Raw genomic sequence first — 22,096 nt, 5'->3', positions numbered from 1 at the left:
GCTGTGTCAGGGTGGAGATTTTGGCTTGACTTAGGCTGATAGTGGGTCTGTTCCCTGAAGGCACTGTGAAGTTTGTCTTTATTAGTAACTACTTAATTATGTGTCAGTGGTCAACCCTGTGCATCCCCAGTCAGAACAAGGAGCATTCCCTGGTGTGTGTAGCAGAACAGCTCCTGTAGTAAGGTGCTGGCTATATTCTGTTACTTTATTTTACTCTGAATATAAATTATACACAGTTCTATTTACTTCTTGATTTTCAAAGGTGTAGAGTCTGTTATTAGTTCTTATTTGTCTGAGGTGAAAGGATTGTCAGTAGGGTCAGTACCTGTCATGTTAAAAGAATTCCTCCTAAGGTAATGTGTGCACCCATGGTGATGGGTGTGTTCTGGGTATGGTTTGTACTGAAGAGCTGCAACTAAACCCAGCATTCTTGGAAGAATCCTCATTTTCGGAGTGGTTTTGTTCTGCCATGTAGGTGGCTTGGTGTAAAGGAGTGGAAATATGGTTCATAGCTTTAACTATTAACCTGAAAATATCTGGTACTATAAATCTCATATGTTTGGGGAATTTCTCTTTTGTCTCCTCCTGTTTGACATCACAAATGTGAGGGAGAACTTGAAAATTATGATGTAACTTAGAAGTATTGCTTTTAATTTTTTTTATTTTTGAGAAAGCCAGTTTGAGTAGACGTTGGTGCTGAAGAGCAGTTTGTTCAAAACCAGCTCCATTTAACCAAATATTACACTGACGTGGGTGTCATCCAGGCATGATAAATGGTCAGAATGGTTGGAGGAGAAGCTTCTTGTTCTTTTCCTTGGAAAGTTTTATGGCATCTGTACCATGTGAGATGCTGTTGACTATGGTAGTTGAAATAAGTAAGAAGTACAGCTCTCTTTATGAATGAGACTCAGTGTGACACTGAGAAGTTCGTAGTTGGCTGGAAGTGCTGATAGCAGATCATGAGCATTGCTGCCTAGCTAACATTGTGATACCTTGGGGTAGTGTTGCATGTTCCATAATTCTTCCCAGTATCTGTTGATAATAATGATATAGTGTGGTTTGCTGCCATAGATTGTGTGTGAAGGGCTGGTGATTGCTGGGGCTTAAGCCCAGTAGACACCTAAGCACCTCACAGGCCCTTCCTTACCTGCTGTTCCCCCTCAGGGGAATAGGGAATGAGGGGTGGAACAATAAAAAAAAAGGAGAAACTTGGGTTCAAAATAAAAGCTGTTTTAAGAAGTGGAACAAGAGAGAAAGAAACCAAAAAAAGTGATGCAGAGGCAGCCCCACATCACCTGTCATGGGCAGACCAATCCCCAGCCAAGTTCTGAACAACAGATGGCAAACTGAACTGAAACCCCACTCTTCTCCTTTTTTTGTTGCTGAGCATGACACTAAATGGCATCTCTTGTGTTGCCTCCCTGGTTGTGCCCCCTCCCAAACCCTTGTGCACCCGCCAGCCTGTTTATGGGGAGCAGGGGAGGATGTAGTGTGAGAAACAGAAAGGTCCTGGATGCTGTGCAAATGCTGTTCAGGAGTAACTAAAACATTTATTTTCAGAAGTACTGATTTGGTCACAATTTAAAACAGCACGATAGTGCTGCTATGAAGAAAAGAACCCTATCCCAGCCAGGTCCAGAACAGTTAGAAAGAAAGTTTGCCAATGCTCCCATCATCTGAGCAGAGAGAGATTCCATAAAATAATTTATCCACGGTTAACAGGTTGGATGGTTGCCTTTCATTTATAAGTGCAGTGCTACTCTATGGGTTTAATCAACTTTGTAGTGTATTTTCCTTTATATTTGACAGAATAACTCACTCTGGCTGTTTTGGGCAGCAGACAGATGGTCAGTCTACCTTTTCTGATCACGTCAGACAGCATTTGACTACTGCTTTTGGTTTTTTAACAATTACGAGCAAAATTTGCCATGAGCCTGCTCAAGAGGCCTCTTGGTAAGACTCTTTGTTTGGTCTTTTGCTGTGAGAGTGAGTAACAGAATGATTTTCTTTTAGTGTTAACTGACAGAAGTTTGTGTAAGCTATCATTGCATCCTGGTACTGAGATGAATAAAAACAGGACATGTTTGAAGCTGATTTCTTCCACTTGGACTGTCTGTAGCATTAATGTCTCTGGGCTGATGACACAACACTAACAGGCAGGGGAGTTACAGCCATCAATTTGAAATTGAGGCAATCCTGCTTTTAATACTAATCTTCAAGAGCATTCTTCTAAATTCAGAGCAGTCTCTTACTTGCAGTTTATTTTTCTCAGAGATTTGTTTAATCTGGATTTTACCAAGTTGGTAACCAAATGCAGGAAGAGAAGCTCATCAGCAGCTCATCTCCTAGAAGAGTCCAGTTCTTTGAAGCCCAATAGTTCATCCCACTGACATAAAATCCCAGGGCAGAAGACAGTAAATTGAAGGATTTGGGCTGTTTTATCCTGGCATTTATGCTTTTTATGTTTCTTGGATTTTAACTGTGGATAAGGTGCAGAGCTATTAGTTTGACATATATGAAGTGTTTCTGAGTTATTGAGTTTCCATAGTCTATCCAAATACTAGCAGTCGAGTTTTTCGGGATTAAAAAAAGTTGTTTTAGTGCTCTCCCTCCCTCTTTCCCCCCCCTCCCCAGCTAGTTAAGGTTTTAAAACGGGCAATCTGAATTACACCTGAGGAAGAGCAGTACAAGCCTTTTGAAATGCTTAAATATGAAGACTATCACCAAATATAGCAAATTACATTTTAGAACAGCTCTCTTACTGGGGAAAAAAGCATGTACCTAACTGATTCTTAGATTCTTGAAATAGTATGTACTGACTTTGTGATATCTGTATTTTAGTTTTTAATATTTTAATTTTAGTTTTAATATTTATTTACATTTATTCTGAATTCTGTTAGTAGTCTATTTTGCAGCTGAAGTGTAGATTTTGAATGACAGTACGTAATGTCATTGAAGTTAGTGTATTTCTGCAGGTAGAACTAATCTATTGTATAGAAAGCCAGCTTCCAGTTGAAAGAAAAGTAATTTTTAGTATGTCCTTCAGTAAACCCAGTGGAAGGTTATTTACTGTCATGGCAAATGTTCAGTTATGTAAAGTGTCACATTACTTTAGTTTCAGAAGAGAAGCTTTGAAACAGTCTACTGTATATATCTTACTAAAATTGTACAGCAAAATATTGTTCTGTATATTATGAGGCTAAGTGTTTTTTTTCAAGTGGTTTCCTCCTCCCCAAAGATCTGTAAATAGGTGAATAGCTTGTGTGCGTGACAGAAGCCATGACTTGGGGCAGTCCTTCTCTTGTGATCTGTGAAATGGGTGACACTAGCTCTATGTTCAACTTCTAGTCCCATGTGCACAGGATTTTTTGTGTTAAATGAGGCAGAACATAAATAAGCAGAAAGTACATCTAGAAGAATTTTTAAAAACTCAATCGCAGGAGACTTTGATGTTTCATTTTTGTCTCTAAGGTGGACATGTTCTTGGAAGTTACATGGCCTTGAATAGAAGCTTCTACCTCAAAATTAAGTGGTTAATAGAATTTTTTTTTGAAGTTGGATAAGCAAGCATCTTAATCCTTCATTGCATGCTTGGATATTTTCTTTATACAGTCAAATATGCTGCATAAGCAATTTTTAAAACATTTTTCAGGGGATAAGACTGCATGTGTCTGTTAGCTTAATAAAGCCTTTTTTAAGCATTTATTCTAGAAGTGTTAACTGTGTTCAGTGTAGGCACTGGCATCACAGTTAATGTATGTCATTGGAAAAGGCCAAACAAATTACCTGCCACAGTTACGGTGAGATTGGGCAATTCTATTTTTGGCAGCTAAGTGTATGCAAAAATGCTTTAGTTATTATTTCAAGTGCTCAAATACAAATATTTACTTAGTATACTTTGTTATGGTGCCTTGTTGACTTACTAGAGGTCATAGCTTGAAAAAAGACCTTTCTCTAGCTTGATTTTTGTAAATAAATGCACCCTCAGTGTATTTGAAAGCATTTACAATTGAATGTGACAACAATTTTGATGTTTAACTGCCTTTTCCTTCTATTAATTCCCCTGAAGTGGCAGCTGTATTTAATTTTATGTTAAAAGTACCTTGTTTCAATCAATTGCTCAAAATTAGTTTCACTGGGCATATGTACCAAGATCACTCATATTTCAGAAAAGCGTTACAGTAGTTAAACCACATAATAAAGAATGAAGAAAAAATCCTGTTAACTCATAAGGCAGTGTTAATTCTTTTCCAAGAGGAGTCGTGTACCTCTTTGCCTTGATGGAAGGGGTCCTGCTGGCCACTGCTTGTCAGGCTCGAAGTCCTGTCTGCTACTTCTGAGAGTGTTTCTGAAATAGGTGTGTCTTGAAATGTGCACACCTACATGGGTAGATCTGAGGATGTAGCAGGAATTACTTGTTGAGTGAAGTCAGTGATTGATTGTGTTCTCAGTGCTTTATAATTCTGTCTGCATTTTTCCACTGGGGGTGAACAGAATGTCACATATTTGCAGGTTCTGCCATAGAAATCTGGCTGCTTTTGAGGATGAAATATGCCCTTGATATGAGTAAGATCAAGTTCACCTACTTTTTAAAATGAGGGGCAAGGAAGAAAACCCAGAATATTTAAAATCTCCTACATTTCCTTCAGTTGGTGATTTCAAGTTTCAGTGATTGTGTTAGTCACAAAAATGCTTTTACTGCTTCTTAATTTGGTGGAGTTTTGACTGGTTTGGATGTGCAGTTGAAAAGTCTGGACTCTGGAAATCATGAGGAATATGTATTATAACATGACAGGTGTACCAGAGATGGGTTTTGACTGTCAGGAGGAATAGAAATGGGCAAGAAATAACTGGTGTATGGGACAGACAGGTAGAATTCTACTTATGTCTGTATGGGACAGACATAAGTAGAATTCAGAAAAGTCCCTTCATTTGCATTGCTGTTTTCTGGCCTGGAATGGATTTGAATTTCTGAATCTTGTTATTCTTCTGCTGTCAGCAAATTTTGCTGAAAATCATTAGATTTCCACCTAAGGGAAATTTCTTTGTTTATCCAGGTAGTGAGGATGATACCTCCCACTAATGGTGAATTAATGATTGTTTGGAAGGACTGTATCATTCTGGAGATTTTGGAGAGCTCCAGGGGCTTTATAGTAATTTTTTTCCATTTTGCTTAAAACCGCCCATTATTCTGTAAGCTCTTAATTTTATTAATTCAGAAAAATACAGCATTAAAACATCCATAAATGATATAGAGAAACTTATTTGTTCATTTCATATTCCCATATGTAATTTTCCAGTTGCATATGATTTTCCTCAAGACTGGAGCCTGATTTGGTACATCAAGTGCACAATGTTTATTCCTAATGACTGGCTATTAAATATCTTGTTTATTCATTGTGTAGCCTGAGGTTCATTTACTGCGTGCTGTTTTCTGAAGACAGAAACCCTAATTCTTGAAATAAAATATTCAGCTGTCCAAACAAAAAAAAATATTAATCTTTTCTCGCAAATGACTGAGGTCATGCTGTCCTTATTTTCCTCAAGCTGTACGTCAAAGGTTGAAAGCTCACACATACATATGTATCCATAAACATTTCTGGGAGCCTGTTTTGAAATGCTTGACTCTTAAAACTCCAAGTGATATAATTAATAAGTTTATTTGTTTATGTATTGAGGTATTACTGTTCCTTATCTTTTCCTTAACTGATTTCAGCAACTGCTTAGATACTGATGCATCTGCAAGGTTTTAACTGCAAGCAAGGAGCACAGTCCTGCCTTTCCCAGCCTTAGCCCCTCAGTGGGAGTTTGCTGGTGGTGATTTGCTTGCTGTTGCTCCAGGCTCTGACAGTCAAGCAATACCTGCTCCTCTGTGACAGCACTGACTGCTTGCCCTGGATGTCTTTTCTCCTCCTGGAGAACCTAAGAACAAGTTGTATTTACTGCATAATCAGGTTTTCTTTCCAGAATATGTGTGTCCATTGTACTCAGCGAGGCTTTAGGTTTATGGAAGTGAAAAAATAATTGGTTATATCAATAAAAATCTGTGTAGTATGTGCATACAATGCTGCCCAAGTGAGATTGTTCAGCCAAGCTTCATTATGGTATTTTCAGCTACTGAATACTTGACATCATGGAATTTTTGGGTTTTATTTGTGTTTAATATACACTCAGTGGAATAACCTACAAGCAGTCAGACATCCTGTGTATGAATATTTTACATATTTTTACAGATTCAGGCCTTTTGAGGAGCGTTTTAGAAGGGTTTGAGTGATGGAAGTTGGATGTAGGCAGCAGTTGCTCATGTAGCCATTTTGCAGATGGGTGCAGTCCTGCTGAACCTTACATTAAGAAATACTTGAGGTCTGGGGGACATTGCTGTAGCTCTACACTAAAATATTGTTAAAATTGGATCAGAAGCTCTCCTAGTTTGTTGGCAGCAGTAGGTGATAAATACTTGGTGTTCTGTTCTGAACTGGGCTGAGTGAATGGTCTGTAGCAGAATCAAGCTGGCACAGAGTTTGCCTTGGCAGAGAAGGTGCTCAGTGGCATCAGAATCTTGGGAATTTCCCTTTGTTGAGGGTTGTGTGATGTACTGCCATGTTAAAAATCTCATGTAGTTTTCAGTGTCACTGTTTCTGGGGTCAGCGTTGCCTGTTTTTTGGGCCAAGAAATAAGCACTTCCACAGCACTATCCTTTCATAAAACTTAGAAACAGGTTAGCTGTGCCTTCATGAATTGTTGCATAGGTAAGGCTTGCACAGGGCCCAGAGTTGAAGGTAATGTGCAAAATGGTTTTAACCTTTAGTTTCTATTTTATTTTAAAAAAATCACTTTTTATGTTTTAAAAACATTTGTGTTTTAAGTTCACTTATGATTAAATAACCATGCAGTTATTGTTCACATGCTACTTTATTCTCTAGTGAATTTCATGTGAATTTCTTCTCACTGTTTATGTAGAAGAGACTTCTAAAAATCTCATTTCATTACATTTATATCATAATTAACATTTCTTGTGTGTAATAGATTTTCATAAAATTCAATGATCAGGTGATAGTGTTAATTTTTTCTCTGACTACCATAATTTCTTAGTCTACAGTCTTAAAAGCAGTGAGATGTTTGTTTCCTCCTGTCCACTTCCCCTGTCTCCAGGGAATCATGCAAGAATTACGTGCACTTTCCTAATAGTAATGTGTCAAGAATGGAAGAAGCAGAGCTATTTCATCTTTGTTCAGAAGAAATGGTAGTGTTTCATCAGAAGAGAAATTCCTAGATATTGAAGCCTTACAGGATGATATTTTGGGAGCTCAGTCTTCTTGGGTCTAAACAGAAAGATGTAATGTGGCATTTTCCTCTGGCTGGTATCTAAATGCAGAGACTAATTTTTTTTCTGAAGTTTGGTCATGGAAGTAGTAGTGTGATGTGGAGAACTTCCTGTGTAATGCTGTTATTTCCAGAGATGCCAAAGACTTGTATTAGGAAGCATTTATTGATTTATCATTTCTTTCCTCTTCAGACTGCCTACCTCAGAGAACATTGGAATTGAATATGCTAAAAAATACAGACAAACAGAGGACCAAGAGCTGAATGTAGCTGGGAATTATCAGCTTGTCTATAAACCAGGTAAAAAAAGAAATAAAACTATTTAGTTCCTATTATGAACTCGGATATACCTGCCCTGTTTTCTTTACACTATCTCCCTCTCTAAACTGAATGTAGTTGTTTTTTTATTGATGTATGTGCATTAGTTTGTTATAGATAAAGCACGGTATTAAAAAGTCAACTCCTAATTTTCTGGAAACTACAATGTATAATGCTGTTGCATAGGTAAGTGTTCATGCATTTGGCTTTTTGTAGTGATAAATGTAGATATAGGGTTAAAATGAATCTGCAAGGACAAGATAGCATTCATTAGATTCATGCCTTTGTTCTGTTTTCCCATTTTCTATTCATATTTCTCTGTGTACTTGATTGTTGCTTTGAGCTGCCTTTAGAGAGAAATTCGATTGCACTTCTTTCCTAGGAGCTCTGGTAAAAGCACTGTGAGGCTGACTCACTTGTCAGGGCAGCTCAGCTTCAAACTCTTACTGTGCTTCTTAATTTCCAGATTTGTTAATGTAGCTGATTTCCTGAGGAAAGGACATTTGTGTTTTATCTGTTCTGTGTGTCATTCTGTTAATACTTTCTGTATGCCTTTGCTGGCATACCAAAATATGACAAATTTAGTAATTTTGTAGAAATTGGTGTCTTTCAGTGGATCTTCAAATTCTCTGGCCTCTGGAGCTCGGGCTAATGAAGCCACTTGTGGGATTTGTCATCAGCTGAGATGCAGTAGGGGCACTTGGCCAGTTCACCATGTGCAGTGCACCTCCCAACCACAAAATACTGTCTCTTGTTCCCTTGATGTTACATAAAGTTTGTGGGAGAGAAAGTATTAAAAGGTAGAAATGGGAGACTAAAGAGACTGGAAGGAGCTTCCAGTGTTGTCATTCAGGAAAGACATTTCCCTAGTTCTTCATGTGCTTTACTAGCAAAGGAGAGACAGCAACAAGTGAGTAAGATTTAGCTCTGTAGATGTTTCTTTAATAACACAGTGGTGTTGATTAATGCAAGGAAATACCGTAGCTCATTCAGTGTCTTGTACCTACTAAATTGGAATATTGTATAAAACAGATTAGCAACTTCAGCAGCACTGTTGGCCTGCATGACTTTGATTAGGACTGATGCTAGCAGTGTTCTTTCTGCAAAAGAAACAGGATTATAACTTAAGCTTTTTGGAAATATTCTGTGTAGTCATCCTGGTACTTTATTTTATAAATACCTGTTTTCTCTTGGTCTATCCTAAAATATTTGTCCTTGAAAATTTGCCTTCTAATATTTACTCTTGCCTTCCAGCTATCACTTACTGAAACAGCATCTAGTTAGCAAACAACCATAAAACATTACTAAAGCATTCACATATAACATAATCAGTTGTTATTAATGTATTAGATATTTTCCTCAGTTTCTTGCCCTTCTTCATTCCCCCCTGTTCTGTTCTTTGTCTGTCTCATTGTCTGGAGTCTCAGTTGCTTCAGGAGCTGTTCTGTGCAGTGTTGATGCCTGCCTGCTCTCATCAGTGCTCTGCTGCCAGCAGTGTGTGATCCAGTGGCAGACTCCAAGCAAACTGGAGAGTGACAGGACTGGAACATTCCTACGGCATTCTGAGGCTGAGCTGCCAAATCCCACCTAGATGTAGAATAACATGAAAGCTTCAGCAAATCCTGCTTCTTACTGCCCTTAACTTTGACTTACAGACAGACACAGAAGTACTGTGTTAGGATAGTAGAATAAAAAAGCTCAGTAAGTGAGCATAAGAATTGTACTGTTAATTTTATAGCTTATAAATGTTAATGTTCTACATTTCAGACTGCTTTAATGTAGTGTGCTCATCATTCAGAGTTTGAACTTCGAGATGTATTTGTAACTATCAGCTATACTGATCTGAAAGTTTGTTTTCCTCAAGAACATGGGAACTGTCATAAATGATCAAGGACTTACGTAGGCTAGGACCTGTGCATTGAGCTGTGTTGAATACAAATGTAGTCAAGAAATAACCTTCACAACATGGAAATGAGAAACTGATTTTTTTCTGAAAGTTCTGAATTGGTACCCCTTTTGTAGTTTCTTTCTCTCAGAGTTGCTGTTCTGACTATAGGCAATATTTTCTGTGCAAATTGATAGCCTGTTTTAAATCTTGCAGTTACTGAAACTGCTTACTGAAACTGCTTGTGTTTCTACTGCTTATGCCTTGTTATTTGATGAAGTTCTATTGAGTTCAAGTTGTGTGCTTTCCAATTTCTTTGAAAGAGCATATGCTTTCATACTGATATGGCAAACAGAAATGCCTGATCTGCTTCTGTGTTGGGGAAACAGATCATCAGGGAACTGCATTTAGAATTCTGGCTTCTGCAGAGCATTGTAGAAATGACACTGCTGTGCAAAGGAAGTTGAAGTGATTAAATAAAAGCAGAAGAAAATTCTTTTTCATAATTGTTACGAGCGAGTAACAAAGCGAGTAGAGCATTAGCAGTTCTTGCCTGCCCCACCAGACTTGTTTCACATTTGGTGCTGGCTCTTCCAGGCTTCACACACTTTTGATTCAGTGAGGTCGTGGGGTGTTGTGCAGAAGGAAACCTTCCAGAGCTGGGTGTAGGGGACACTTAGCACTTTACTTGTCTTGTAAAAAATATTTTTTTCCAAATTTGGGAATTCTGAACTGTACAGGTTAGAGCTTTGAACTTTAGAAAGCTTCTGAAATGCTTATTTTCATGAAACTTTGTGGATGGCAGCTTTTTTTTTCCCCTCCTTCTTCATGATTTTCGCACCTATAAATTGATATCTTTTGGAGGTCTTCCAGATCCCACCTGATGCAATGTCTTTCAGAGAAGAAGAAATTTAAACATTGTTTCTGATCTATAAGAAGCTAAATTTTAGATACCTTATATATTGTGAATTCAGAATGGATCCATGCCAGGAAAATTAATCATAGCACAGATCCTCACCCCAGAAACTATATATAAGATATATAGTTAGCACGTATATAAGATATGTGCAAATCGAAGAGGATTGCAGTGAAGAAGTCTCCCCAGACAAGTAGTTTCTTAGGAATTCTCTGAATTAAGCTTATCAAGGATCAATCAACAGCACCTTTGTGTATTTGGTGTTTGACTGAGGTAGCACCATGTTTGGGAAGTCCTTTTGCTTTTTGGCTCAGTGTAGGAGCCAGTTGTTACCTGTGGCTTTCCTTTCTTATGAGCTTCCTTGCAAACTGTAATTACTTTATAGCTCAGCAGAAGAATGATCAGTGATTTAATAAGCCTCTCATTTGATTCATCTAACCAGTACTTTCAAGTATGTTTCGTTTTAAGCATCTCATTTTAATTGCTTAGTGGCAGATAGCAAGATACACCTGAACAAACTCTTCTCCCAGAACTGGTGAATATAAAAATCTAATCTTATGTTAAAGGATCTCTTCAAATTCAGTCCAGGAAACAGGTACCAGAGGGAGTACATCTGCTGTATGGGCTGTAATAACTGAGATACTGAAAAATTGCTCTTTCCATGGGCACTGGACTGTTTTAGTCATTGTCATTTTTACAGGACTTGCATAATAATTGAAAGGGAAGTGAGCAGGCAAATTAATCTTTCCCATAACCGAGGGAAAGATTTTTTGCACCAGCTCTGAATAGAGAGATGAATTATTCTGGACTGGCATTAATGCTTCTTATACACTGAAATATTTTGCTTGTCCTAAACCAGCATGGGGGCAATTGTCTGCTTCCTCAATATACTATTTTCAGGTTGGAAGCATCCTGCATTCTATGGCAGAATCCAAGGTGCAGGTTAGAGCATGATGTCTGACACAGGTGTGCACTGGTTGGATCAGTTGTCCCAATCCTAATAATGTTTTTCAGAAAGTAAAAGCAAAAGTTCGTGCCTCTTTTGCTGATAGTTCTGTAGACCTGTAGCTGAATTTTTAGGTGAGTCTGTATTGGCAGGAATGACCAGTTTTTGTGAAAACTTTGTTATCATTGGAGGATTTATTGAATATTATATATGAAAAATAATAAAGAAAAACCCCAAGCAAAATCTTAAAGGTAATTACACTATGTGATATAGAGTCCCTAGCTGGTTATTTAAATTAGTAGAATAGCCTCTCATTGAGGTGTGCACATTGAACTGTTCTCTTCTGCAGCAGGTCTTCATTGTTCAGAACAACTTTCATGTTTAAAAAATAAAGGTCTTTTAAGATGGTTGTTCAATTTCCCCATCTCAATTTTATTTTGTTTTTTACTAAGGATCATAATAGATTTCAGATGGAGTTTATCCTCAGTTTGCTAGGATGGGGTATTTCCATTGCTTCTTGGGTCATGTCAAGTTTCCAGTTTGCTGAGGTCCAAAACTGTTCTCTCTCTGCAGGCAGAAGTCTGAGTTGTTGTGTTATTAGTTCCCCAGGCAAACTCAGTAATGTTTCTTTCAGTTTAAACACAGAAGTCATGTCTTGAAGAGAAAAAAACCCAAACCATACAGTGTTCAGTACTTGCAGCATCTGTTAAATGGTTGTATGACTGTCAGTTCTTAAATTTTGGGCGGTGATTGTGGCTAACATTGGATGGCCATTTTCTTCTGTTATACTTTTTGTCCCAGACAACTGTGCTTAGGAGAGAGTAAGATGTTGCTGTCCTAGAAATGTTACATAAAAAGCAGTATTAAAAAAGTTATGTTTTATTAGTGAAAGAAATGATGCATACAAAATTAATTAAATTGTTTTTCAGCAGGTATGTGAATACTGGTAGCTGTTTCTTTGCTTCTGTTTTGTTTTGGTGGTTTTTGGGTTTTTTTTGTTTTTTTTTTAAATAAAATTTTTTATTGGATTTCAGGTTAATGATTTCTTACTAATACACTGGGGTTTCTACTGCATTATAGATGGTTATGATATGAATTCTACCTTTTGAATTGTTTGTGCCTCCCTCCTTATTTATAAGCACTATTAAAAATTGCTTTTTTCTTCTAACATTTTAACTTTTCAGAATTGCAGTTGTTTCTTTGAAAACTTGATAGAGGTGGGAAGGTGATGTTGCTTTAGCAGGAATCTGCTGCTACTGGGATCTGTTCCCTAGCAGCTTGAGGTACCTTCCAGCATTGGTCAAGTCACACACAGCTATGGATGTCTCAGCTGTGACATGTTTGTGCCAGAGGGAAGCCAGGCAGCCTTTGTGCAGTGCTGCTGTGGCAGAATGCTATATATATGCATTTTCCTGGGGAATATATTTAGAACCTTGACCAAAAGTACTTTTTAAAAAGGACAGTTAATGTTTCAGAGGGGTGCTGCTATCAAGTTCTGCTTTTGTTTGTGTTTAGTGGTGCTAAGTAGATCTTTGTGCAGTGATCACTTTTCATTGTTGCATTACAGAGTCCAGGTAAATGAATTTTTTCTGCTGCAGAATGTGGCTTTAGGAGAACTGTTTTTTAGTGCCTTCTGAAACTGTCATAGTGAGCTGTCCAGCTTTTGGGGCTTTTTTTTTAGTGTTAGAATAACTTAATTTATGTTCTTTGACACTGAGACAATTCAGGGCCATGGAACAAGCTGAGGTATGGCACAGAGCTAAGATGTGTTCTGCCTGCTTCTGCTTCACTGCTGTGTGAGATTGTTACACTTTCCAAAGAAAGGGAGCTGTAACTGCAGTCAAATATTTAGGATGTAGCCTTTATTTTTAAAGTAATTATTGCCTTTGTAGAAAGATGAATAGAATTCTGTCTCACTACTCTATTTCTTAGAGAAAAGATGACATAAAAAGAAGTACAGGGTTTTTATTATCTGTATGTAAGTACCCATTTTGCCATAATACTTGGTGAAACCCATTTGAAATGGAAAGCATTTCTATTTTTGATTTCATTATGCAATGGGTATTTTAGCTGTTTGTTTAATTGTAACTTGCAAAATTACTGTTTACCACAGTCTTGTCCAAGTTTTCCCCTTCTGCACCTCCAGACTTGTTCTTTTGTTTTGCATGGTCAAACTGACTGGAGACCTCTGAGCAGAAACTTAGGCTGGCACTGAAAGATTTTTGTTCTGTATTACCCAGAGCTAATGGAGACTAACTTCTGCCAAGAGACTGCAAAGTGTAGTATCATCATTGAAAGGTCATCATGGTGCTTAGCAGATTTTAATGGCCAAGTGGTAGAAATATAATGGTATTCAAATCAAATACAGGTTATTACAGGTTATTTTGTACTGTGGATCCAGTAGATTTTAAGGGAAGCAACATGGATAAATGAATAAGGCATCGTTTTTTCATTATTGTAAAAAATTCTTGGGTATACAGGTAAAATTGGCAGTTGGAACACAAACTGCAAAAATCCAGTTTCTTAAATTAAGAGATATACAGAGTTGTATACATCCTTTCCACTGATGGTGGTTTAAACATAGAAGCTATGTTTTTCAGAGTTGCTTCCAGTAAAACAGCAATTGCATAAATACAGAAAATCTCTTCAGTCTACTAATACTAAAAAAATATTTATTCTGTTAATACTTACAGTATGTGGTTCACCTTTTAGAGAAGTTAGGCTTCCAAATACTGTCATCGTAATCTCCTGCTGGTCTTTTCCTTTCTCTATTGAAATGTTACTCTAGTTTATTTTTATGCCTAGGTACTTCATTGTCTCAGTGTGAACCAAGTGATTCAATTTCTGTACCAATAAGTAAGTGTAAATATTTGGATATGCCTACAGCCAAACACAGGGAAAAGGTAATGTCAGTTTACTTTCTCTCATGGAATAAAGCTGAAAATAATGTTCTGTTTTGGGTGGTTTTTTTTTTGTTACTTTGTTTCTGTTGTTTTTTGTAAGGTAATTTCTGTTCCTGTTTTAAACACAGTACAAAACTTCTGGGTTTTTTTACAAAACTATTGCATAAAATTTCTTAGAGGAGGAAATGTTGCTGTTACACTTTATAGGTATTTGTGTAAAATATATACATTAATACTCTTTTCTGTGATCTTCTAATGCCCTGTAGGACTCCAGTTATCTCTCATAGAAAAGATGGCACAGTTTTTTAAAGAAACTTGCTCTGTGGCTTGGAAGCTGTTGATATTTCAAATCTGTTTGAAACCTGTTTCGAGTTCTTTTGCGTACTTACAAGTTTTCTTGAAAAATTATTTCAGATAGTGTCTCTCATACAAAACAACTCAGTTGTGGTTGTAGAAGGAGCGACTGGCAGTGGAAAGAGCACCCAGATTCCCCAGTATATTTTGGATTATTGCATGAGCCGCTCTCTGCCCTGCAACATTGCTGTGACCCAGCCTCGGAAGATCAGCGCCAGCAGCCTTGCCAGGTGGATTAGCAAGGAAAGGTCATGGAAGCTTGGTGGAGTTGTAGGATACCAGGTATGGGGAAATCCAAATTGTATTGAGAATTGCATTAAAAAGTACTGTATAATATTCCTTGATTACTTTTAAGCATATCTAGCGTACTGAAGAAATGTTAAAGAGTCTGCATTTAAAGTGAAATTGCTGGTTTTTATCTGTCTCCTGCTAAATGTTTGTAATTAAATCAACTGGTAAATTTGAACAACTGTAAATCCTGGTGGGACTCCAACAGAAAATATGTGTCTGCATCAGACAAGTCTACATTATTAATCACTGAAATTGTTGCAGGAGAACTACATTCTGTCATTTTTCCTTTCAGCTCCTTAAGTAATACACTATCTGTTTGATTTCACTACATTTACTTGTCAACTCTGTAGAACTTTAATGCATGTATGACCAGATTTTTTGTAAACAATCTGTTATTCTTTTGTAACATGCGAAAAACTCAAACTAGCTTTTCCTCTTAAATCTGTCTCCTCCTTTTATTTGGTTCAACTCAGCTTGAAGCTCAGTTCTGTCCCTCTGTTTGAACTTTTTCACATTGCTCTTTTGACACAGGTCCTGGTGCTCTGATCAGCCCCTTGTCAGTACCCCACTAAGCTGCTGTGATGGTGGTTTCATTGTTGGTTGGGCCACAGCTGTCTCTGGATGAGCTGCTCTGGTTCCTCAGGCCAGAGGGTTCACACTGGTGTTGACCCTGGGAGGGATGTTGGAGAATTGTCTGCTGCTGGAGTCCTTTCCTCTGAGCAAAATTTACTGGGCTCTCCTTCCCCTCTGCTTCATTCTATTTCTTGTTTCTTTCTTTCTTCCACTTAGAGTGATATGTATGTGTTTGCTAGCATGCATTTAGAGCTTTCTGTTTCTTCATAGGTCTACAGCTTCACATTGCTTTCTAATATGCTACATATGGTGCCATTTATGTGTGTCAGGTGTTTGTTACCGTTAAATCTAATTTTGTACAGTTGTCAGGTCTGGAGGGTTTTGATTTTTAACTGAGAGTGACAGACATGTTCATAGCATGGACTCTTACATGTCAGGCTTCTGCTTCATCTGTTACCTGTTTTATTCTGTGCCACATCATAAACATGACAGCAATAATCAAAACACAGTGTTATCAGCATTATTCTCATACTAAATCCCAAAAACACAGCAGTGTACCGGCTACTAAGAAGAAATGTCCCAGCCAAAACCAAGACAGTTATGTATGTTGTTTGTTTCAAAGTACTTTATAAGTAAACCTTTGTGATTTTTGATACTTTAAATTATTAGTTATTAAGCTGCTAAATTGATTCTTTGAGTCTCAAAGACTTAGAATGATACTGTGCTTCCAGACTGTCTTCAGGACAGTGTATGTGGATGTGCTGTGCTTGTTTCACCAGCACTTGTGTGAGCTGAGCAAAAACAGAGGGAAATGGTGGAGTGCACATGTGTCTGCTCTGGGCTGATTTAAAGCTGCACATGGTCACAGCTCTGCCTGCCTGGGTAGGCTACACCTGAGATAGCTAAAGGTACACAAGTCTGTTAGAAATCAAAAATCTGTTTCATTCTGGGTTCTAGAACCTTTCTCTCAGGAGTAAGTTGCCTCGTCTTGGTGATAACTTAACTTAAACCTCTTTCATTTCTTGTCCTGCAAACTACATTTTGGCAAAATCTTCTTCTTGCTCTTTATATCAGAGGAAAGCATGGTGTGTACATATACCTTTAGATGTCTTCGAAGAATTCTTAGTCTGAGATCCTCAGCAAGGAATTGTGTTACTTGATAAAACATTGGAGTTTTACAGTTTTTGGGAATTTCTCCCAAAGAAAAAACAGTTAATTGGTTCTGGTAAGAACACTTGTGTATGGAGACTTGTACAAGTTGGAGTAAATAATTTTGGTGGGTTTACACTGTGTTTGATTTTTGGAGTTCTTTCACATGCATGCTTCTCTAACTACAATAAATAAGTTTCCAGCTAGTATGTATTTTTCTTACTGTTGTTAGTTAAGTTTAGAGAACGTTTCAACAAAGGAGACAAGGTTGCTGTATATGACAACTGGAGTTCTTCTTCAGAAAATCGTTTCTGCCAAGAGCCTAACTCCGTTCACGCACATTTTCATTGATGAAGTAAGTTGCTGGATGTAAGTTTAATTTTCATATTAGTGAAACCTTCTCTTTTGTCTCTTGCCATGCAAGAGAAGAGAAATGCAGACATCTACTTTTAAAGATATTTTATATAAGTTGTTCAAGGTAACACGTACTGAAATAGGCTTGTTAACATTCCTTTGAGCAACAAGTTGAGAATTGAGAGTGTGGGGAGAGTTTTTGGGAGTCTTTAATTTTGTTTCCTCAGCCAGGGTTCTGGTGCCTCCTCTTGCCCATATGCCCCCTTTTCCCCCATACCTACTACAGAGATTGTGATCTTGAGTCCACGAGTCACTGTTTTTAACAACTGAATGTTCTCCACAACATTTTTAATTGCAGGTCTCATCCCTCTCAGTGTACTGCACACATTTAGGGCCGTACTTAAACTAGGACCAAAAATCTTGGTTCTCACAGCAAGACCTTACTGTCAGCCTGAAAACTACCTTAGCTAATTTTTATATTTTTTTTGTAATGGGATGGCATTGAATACAAATCTTATCTTTACATTATATTAGAATATGCTAATTAGCTTCCAGGACATTAATATTGACTTGTGAAGGCTGAACTCCAAAAAAAGCTGCTGCAATTGAAATATTAAAAGTGTAATTCAAGAAAGGGATGTGGTCATCATGGATAATGTTGGGAAGAAGTATTTGCTGAACTGTAATGAGCAGGCAGAAGGCTTGGGTGCTGGGATATACAAAGAATTGGGTGTAAATTAATGTTTTAGAAAGCAGTTGTGTATTGGATCGTAGCTGGAAGCCATTGGGAATGAGGCACATGTATTTGATTTGCTTATTTTCAGACAAACCAAAACAGTCCCTGGATCATTTGGGTTCTTACCAGTATAGTTGATTTACCCAGCATCAGTATCACAGACTTCATTTGGTGCTGTCAGCTCTAGTACAACCAGTGGTTAGAGTTCAAGATTGATTTTTCTAGTCATTATTCTAGATTTTCTTAGCTTTAGAGTGACATGATTTTCACAAAGGGTTCTGAAGACTCTTGTTGGGATTTTAAAGTGTTCTTAGCATGCCTAGGCTCAAAAGGTGTGTGCTTTCTTCTATGAGAATGTATTGTTATCTAAGTTACAAAAATAAAGCATAAAATTGAGTAGGAAAGTAAGATTGTCAAAAAGAAGAGGATGAATTAATGAAAATTAAATTGTGGATAATGTCTTCCAGGTGCATGAGCGTACAGAAGAAATTGATTTCTTGCTCTTGGTGACCCGTAAACTGTTGTGTACAAATTCACAGTCTGTAAAGGTGGGTTCAGACTGAATTCTTCTTTTTATTCTTGCCAGAAAATTTTTGCATTACTATGTTGTTACTTTTTACTAAAATATTTTTTAGTTTGCAGCTCCTCATAAGTAAGCAAGCTAAGGGGCATTCTTTTCCTGGCTGCTGTAATGTGTTCTGAGAGACTACTTTTTTTTCCCCCTCATGTTAAAATGCATTAGTTTCTAAAGCCTGCTTAAGGCTAAACAATGCACGATGGATATTTGACTAGAATTACGTATTGGGTATTGAGGGCAGTGCTTATTCTTGGTTAAAATGGTAGCATTAACTCCTGGAAATACTGAGCCTTCTTGTTTAAGTGGGATGACATATTTGAAGAAATAACAAAACACCAGAAATGCTGTACTGTGATTTCTGGGCAGAACTGGTATCAGAATTTGGCTGAGGTTTTTTCTCTGGATGTTGGGCAATTCTGCTTTGTACTAAAGCAGAGTTCACAGACATTTAGCATGACGTGTTTAGTCTTTAGGGTCTCAAAGTATTGAACTCTTGAAGTGTTAGAGATTAAATACAAGTGATGGAGTTAGGCTAACTCAGTATCTTTCTGTGCAGCTATTTGGGACTGCAGATCCTTTGTGGGGCTGCATGTCTCTTAAGTGCTTCAAGGTAATGGTTTAATGTGATTTTTTCCTGATCTAAATAAAGTCTAGGTTGGCTGTTTCTGTTACCCTTGGAAGGAATGATGTGTTCTTATGTGCAGTCCATCACATTGATTCAGGCTTGGTCTTTAGGTCCTCCAAATGTTCTGTCACTGAAAGTGCCCTTTCATTTGGTGTAGGACATGGCTGTGCACTTTACATCTTTCACTTTTCATCCCTTTTCATGCTGATAGAGATTTTAGAGAAAATTCTTGTCTTTAGATTTAGAGACAGTTATGTGAAACTATTCAGCCTTTTTTAGCACTTGGTTCTGCCTACAGAGAAGAGCAATAATTTGATCAAACTGAGTTTGTGAGAAGTTTGTCCTTTATTCTGATTATTGGGTTGGTTTCAGTGGCAGGAATCCCTACAGGCTCTGTCATCTTTTCTGTAAAAACATTTTTCTGTAAGAGGTTCCTGACAAATTTTTCATTTTTCTCTATAATTCCATTTCAGTCTCTTGAAATTGTCACTGAAAAATTTTATCCCCTTTATATCATTCTCTGCAGTTGTTTCTTCAGATGACAGTTTTTTAATATTGTACAAATCTGAGAGAGACCTATATTTGAGAGAGTGGAGGGCTGTCCCTTTGAATTTCTTTATGAAGAAAGGGGAACTCTTGATCTCACTTGCAGGCCTTGAGCAGAGTACAATGGGCTATTCAGTTTGAATTTGTATAGCAAGCCCAGTGTCTCATACTTCATCCTTTTTCAACCCCTTCTGAAAAACTGCAAAGAAAGGCAGCTTTGATGTGGCAAATTCATTTAGAAAATGTAAGGTTCTCCTCCCATCCTCCCTGGATTCATGAAACAAAAGGGTGCAAGGATCCCTATTTAAGAGAGGAAATGAAACATTTTTAACTCAGGGTGGTATGAAATGTGTGTGAGCTGTTCGTTTCCTAGTTTGGAAGTTGCAGATCTCAGAAGCAGCAGGTAATTCAGTATTGCATCAACTAACAGGAGTTAGTTGAGTGATTCTGGAGTACTGAGGACAAGACCTACCTGCTGAACTAACTAATTTAAATTATGCTGGATTTTCTGGCAGATTGCTGCTACAGATTGTTATTTTTATATCAGAAGCAAAGCAGAAGCTGGATTGTTTGGAGATTGATCTTGCTGGGATAGGGCTGTTGAAAGAAAACCTGAGATTAAGAGTGTCTCTGTTGGGTCAAACCAATCAGTGCAGTTTCCATAGTGAGTAGTAACAGTTCTTGGTATCATCTACTGGGTCTTTGGACATATCTGTGTTCTACAAGTGGTTTTGGACTGCTTGATCTTGAACTGCCTTCTTTGATTACCATCTGTTCTGATGTGTTCATCTGCCACATTGGTGATTTGTGCTTGTTGAACTTTTGCTTCAGGAGTGCCTCAAACTCTTGGTTTAGTTATGTGACCCTTCAGGCACTGTGCTAAGAATCTGTCACTTCCTTCCACTTTGGAAGGATTCCCTACAGATTAGAGTCCAGATTACAGAGATTGTCTAGAAGGGATAGTTTAATATTCCTTGCCTGTAACTGCAGGTTTAGATTGGATTTTGTTTTGACAGTCTTCAGAGAAGGCTATATTTAGCCTATTGCCCTGGCATAGGTGAGTCACTATGTGTTGAGCCATGAGGCAATCCACGCTGTAGTGGGACAGATTTCATATATTTGCAGAATTAAGTCCTTTCAAATTTCTCCTTTCAGGATCATGTTGGAAAACTTCATGGTTTAGCCCGCCCTTTCCATGTGTTCCTTATGCCTGAGCACAGTGGTACAGTGCTGTTTTCATTAGTTTGTCTTCCTGTCATTTTGTAAGGGGAATGCTTTTCTGTTCTACAGCATTTCTGTTTTGGGTTGTGGTGAGATCTTTATCAAGAGTATTGTATGTTTTTGGTTGAATTTTCACCATGTTGTCTACCCTAGGCATTCTGGCCTGAGCCATTCTCTTACAGGTGCTTGCCTCTGTCCACATGCTGACTACAGTATCTGAAGCATTTAGTTTGATTGTCTTAAATATACTTAAGTTACATACTTGTAGTAATCAGAATTAGATCATTTAACATGAGGAGGAAATGGAGAGTCCCATGTAACAGGACAATTTGTGTTAAAATTAATGCTTTACATCTGCTGTACATTTTTTTAACAGATAATATTGATGTCTGCTTCCATCAACTCTAAAGAATTAGCTGATTACTTTGCACTTCCAGTTCATAATGGTTTGAATCCAGTCTGCATATTTAAGGTGGAAGGCAGACCTTTTGCAATTGAAGAATACTATCTTGATGATTTGAAGGACATTTTTGATTTACAGGTATTGTAAATATGATTTCATTTATTTTGACATAATAAGAAATTGGAGTAGTCAATTGAAAACTGTGTAATCAAATGACATATAGCCACTTTCATATTGCAATTCTAGCTAAGAATTAATAGATGATGATAAAACAGGAATCTTATGAGCAGACTAGTTTCTTTCATGAAACAGAAACGTTTCAATAGGATGAGGCATTTTGTTTGATAGTTGCATTCAAAATGAACAGTGTAAAAGTGTGTGGAAAGTAACATAAATAGATCTACAGATCTGTTTGAATATAGCTGACAAAATCAGGGAATATTTCCTGGGTTGGTTCACATTGTTGTTATATATCAAAGGCAGAAAGTGCTATGAAATGAAGAGAAAACAATCATTTTTGATTAGAACTTTGATGTTACCAAGTTGGCTTCTCTATCAGCTGAGGCTTTACTATTTTTCTGTCCTGGTTATTTTCTTTTTTTTTTTTTTTAATAGTGCCAGAGATGTTATGCAGTAGTTTTGAGCCTTTTTCTGTTGTAACCACATAAGCCTGGTTAATGGTTACACATGGCAAATGTGTAATTTTGAGTAATGAAAACATATTAAGATAACTGATGCCTCTCAGATCCCTGGAGGGCTGTGCTGGAGAACTGCTTCTCTGCTGCTTAAGGAGAGTAGGTGCTGGCTGAAGATATGTTTGCTTTATCAATCTAGCTCATAAGCTGCACAGAACGTATTTTGTATATTTTGTTGTTTTAGAATTTCTGACATTATAGCAGGTATCTGTGTAAACATCAGATAATGAAGGAATGAATGTAAATATGTGATCTGTTTTCTGTGGTTTTATAATAGGAGT

The 22,096-nt window shown here is 37.5% G+C and overlaps 1 protein-coding gene across 3 annotated transcripts in view; it reads left to right on the top strand.

Moving 5' to 3' along the window:
- TDRD9 (tudor domain containing 9) overlaps positions 1-22,096 on the top strand; it is a 68,975-nt gene that overhangs the window by 10,974 nt on the left and 35,905 nt on the right. For all 3 annotated transcript variants that reach the window (XM_064423202.1, XM_064423204.1, XM_064423201.1), the window contains exons 2-7: positions 7,517-7,623; positions 14,194-14,291; positions 14,706-14,927; positions 16,891-17,013; positions 18,216-18,296; positions 21,094-21,258. In XM_064423202.1, the coding sequence (XP_064279272.1) occupies positions 7,517-7,623; positions 14,194-14,291; positions 14,706-14,927; positions 16,891-17,013; positions 18,216-18,296; positions 21,094-21,258 (796 nt within the window). The remainder of the gene's footprint in view (positions 1-7,516; positions 7,624-14,193; positions 14,292-14,705; positions 14,928-16,890; positions 17,014-18,215; positions 18,297-21,093; positions 21,259-22,096) is intronic.

The sequence above is a fragment of the Passer domesticus genome, chromosome 6 (assembly GCF_036417665.1).
Source record: "Passer domesticus isolate bPasDom1 chromosome 6, bPasDom1.hap1, whole genome shotgun sequence".
Taxonomy (NCBI): domain Eukaryota; kingdom Metazoa; phylum Chordata; class Aves; order Passeriformes; family Passeridae; genus Passer; species Passer domesticus.
Note: the sequence above shows the minus strand (reverse complement) of the source record. Positions and strands in the feature narration are given on the sequence as shown.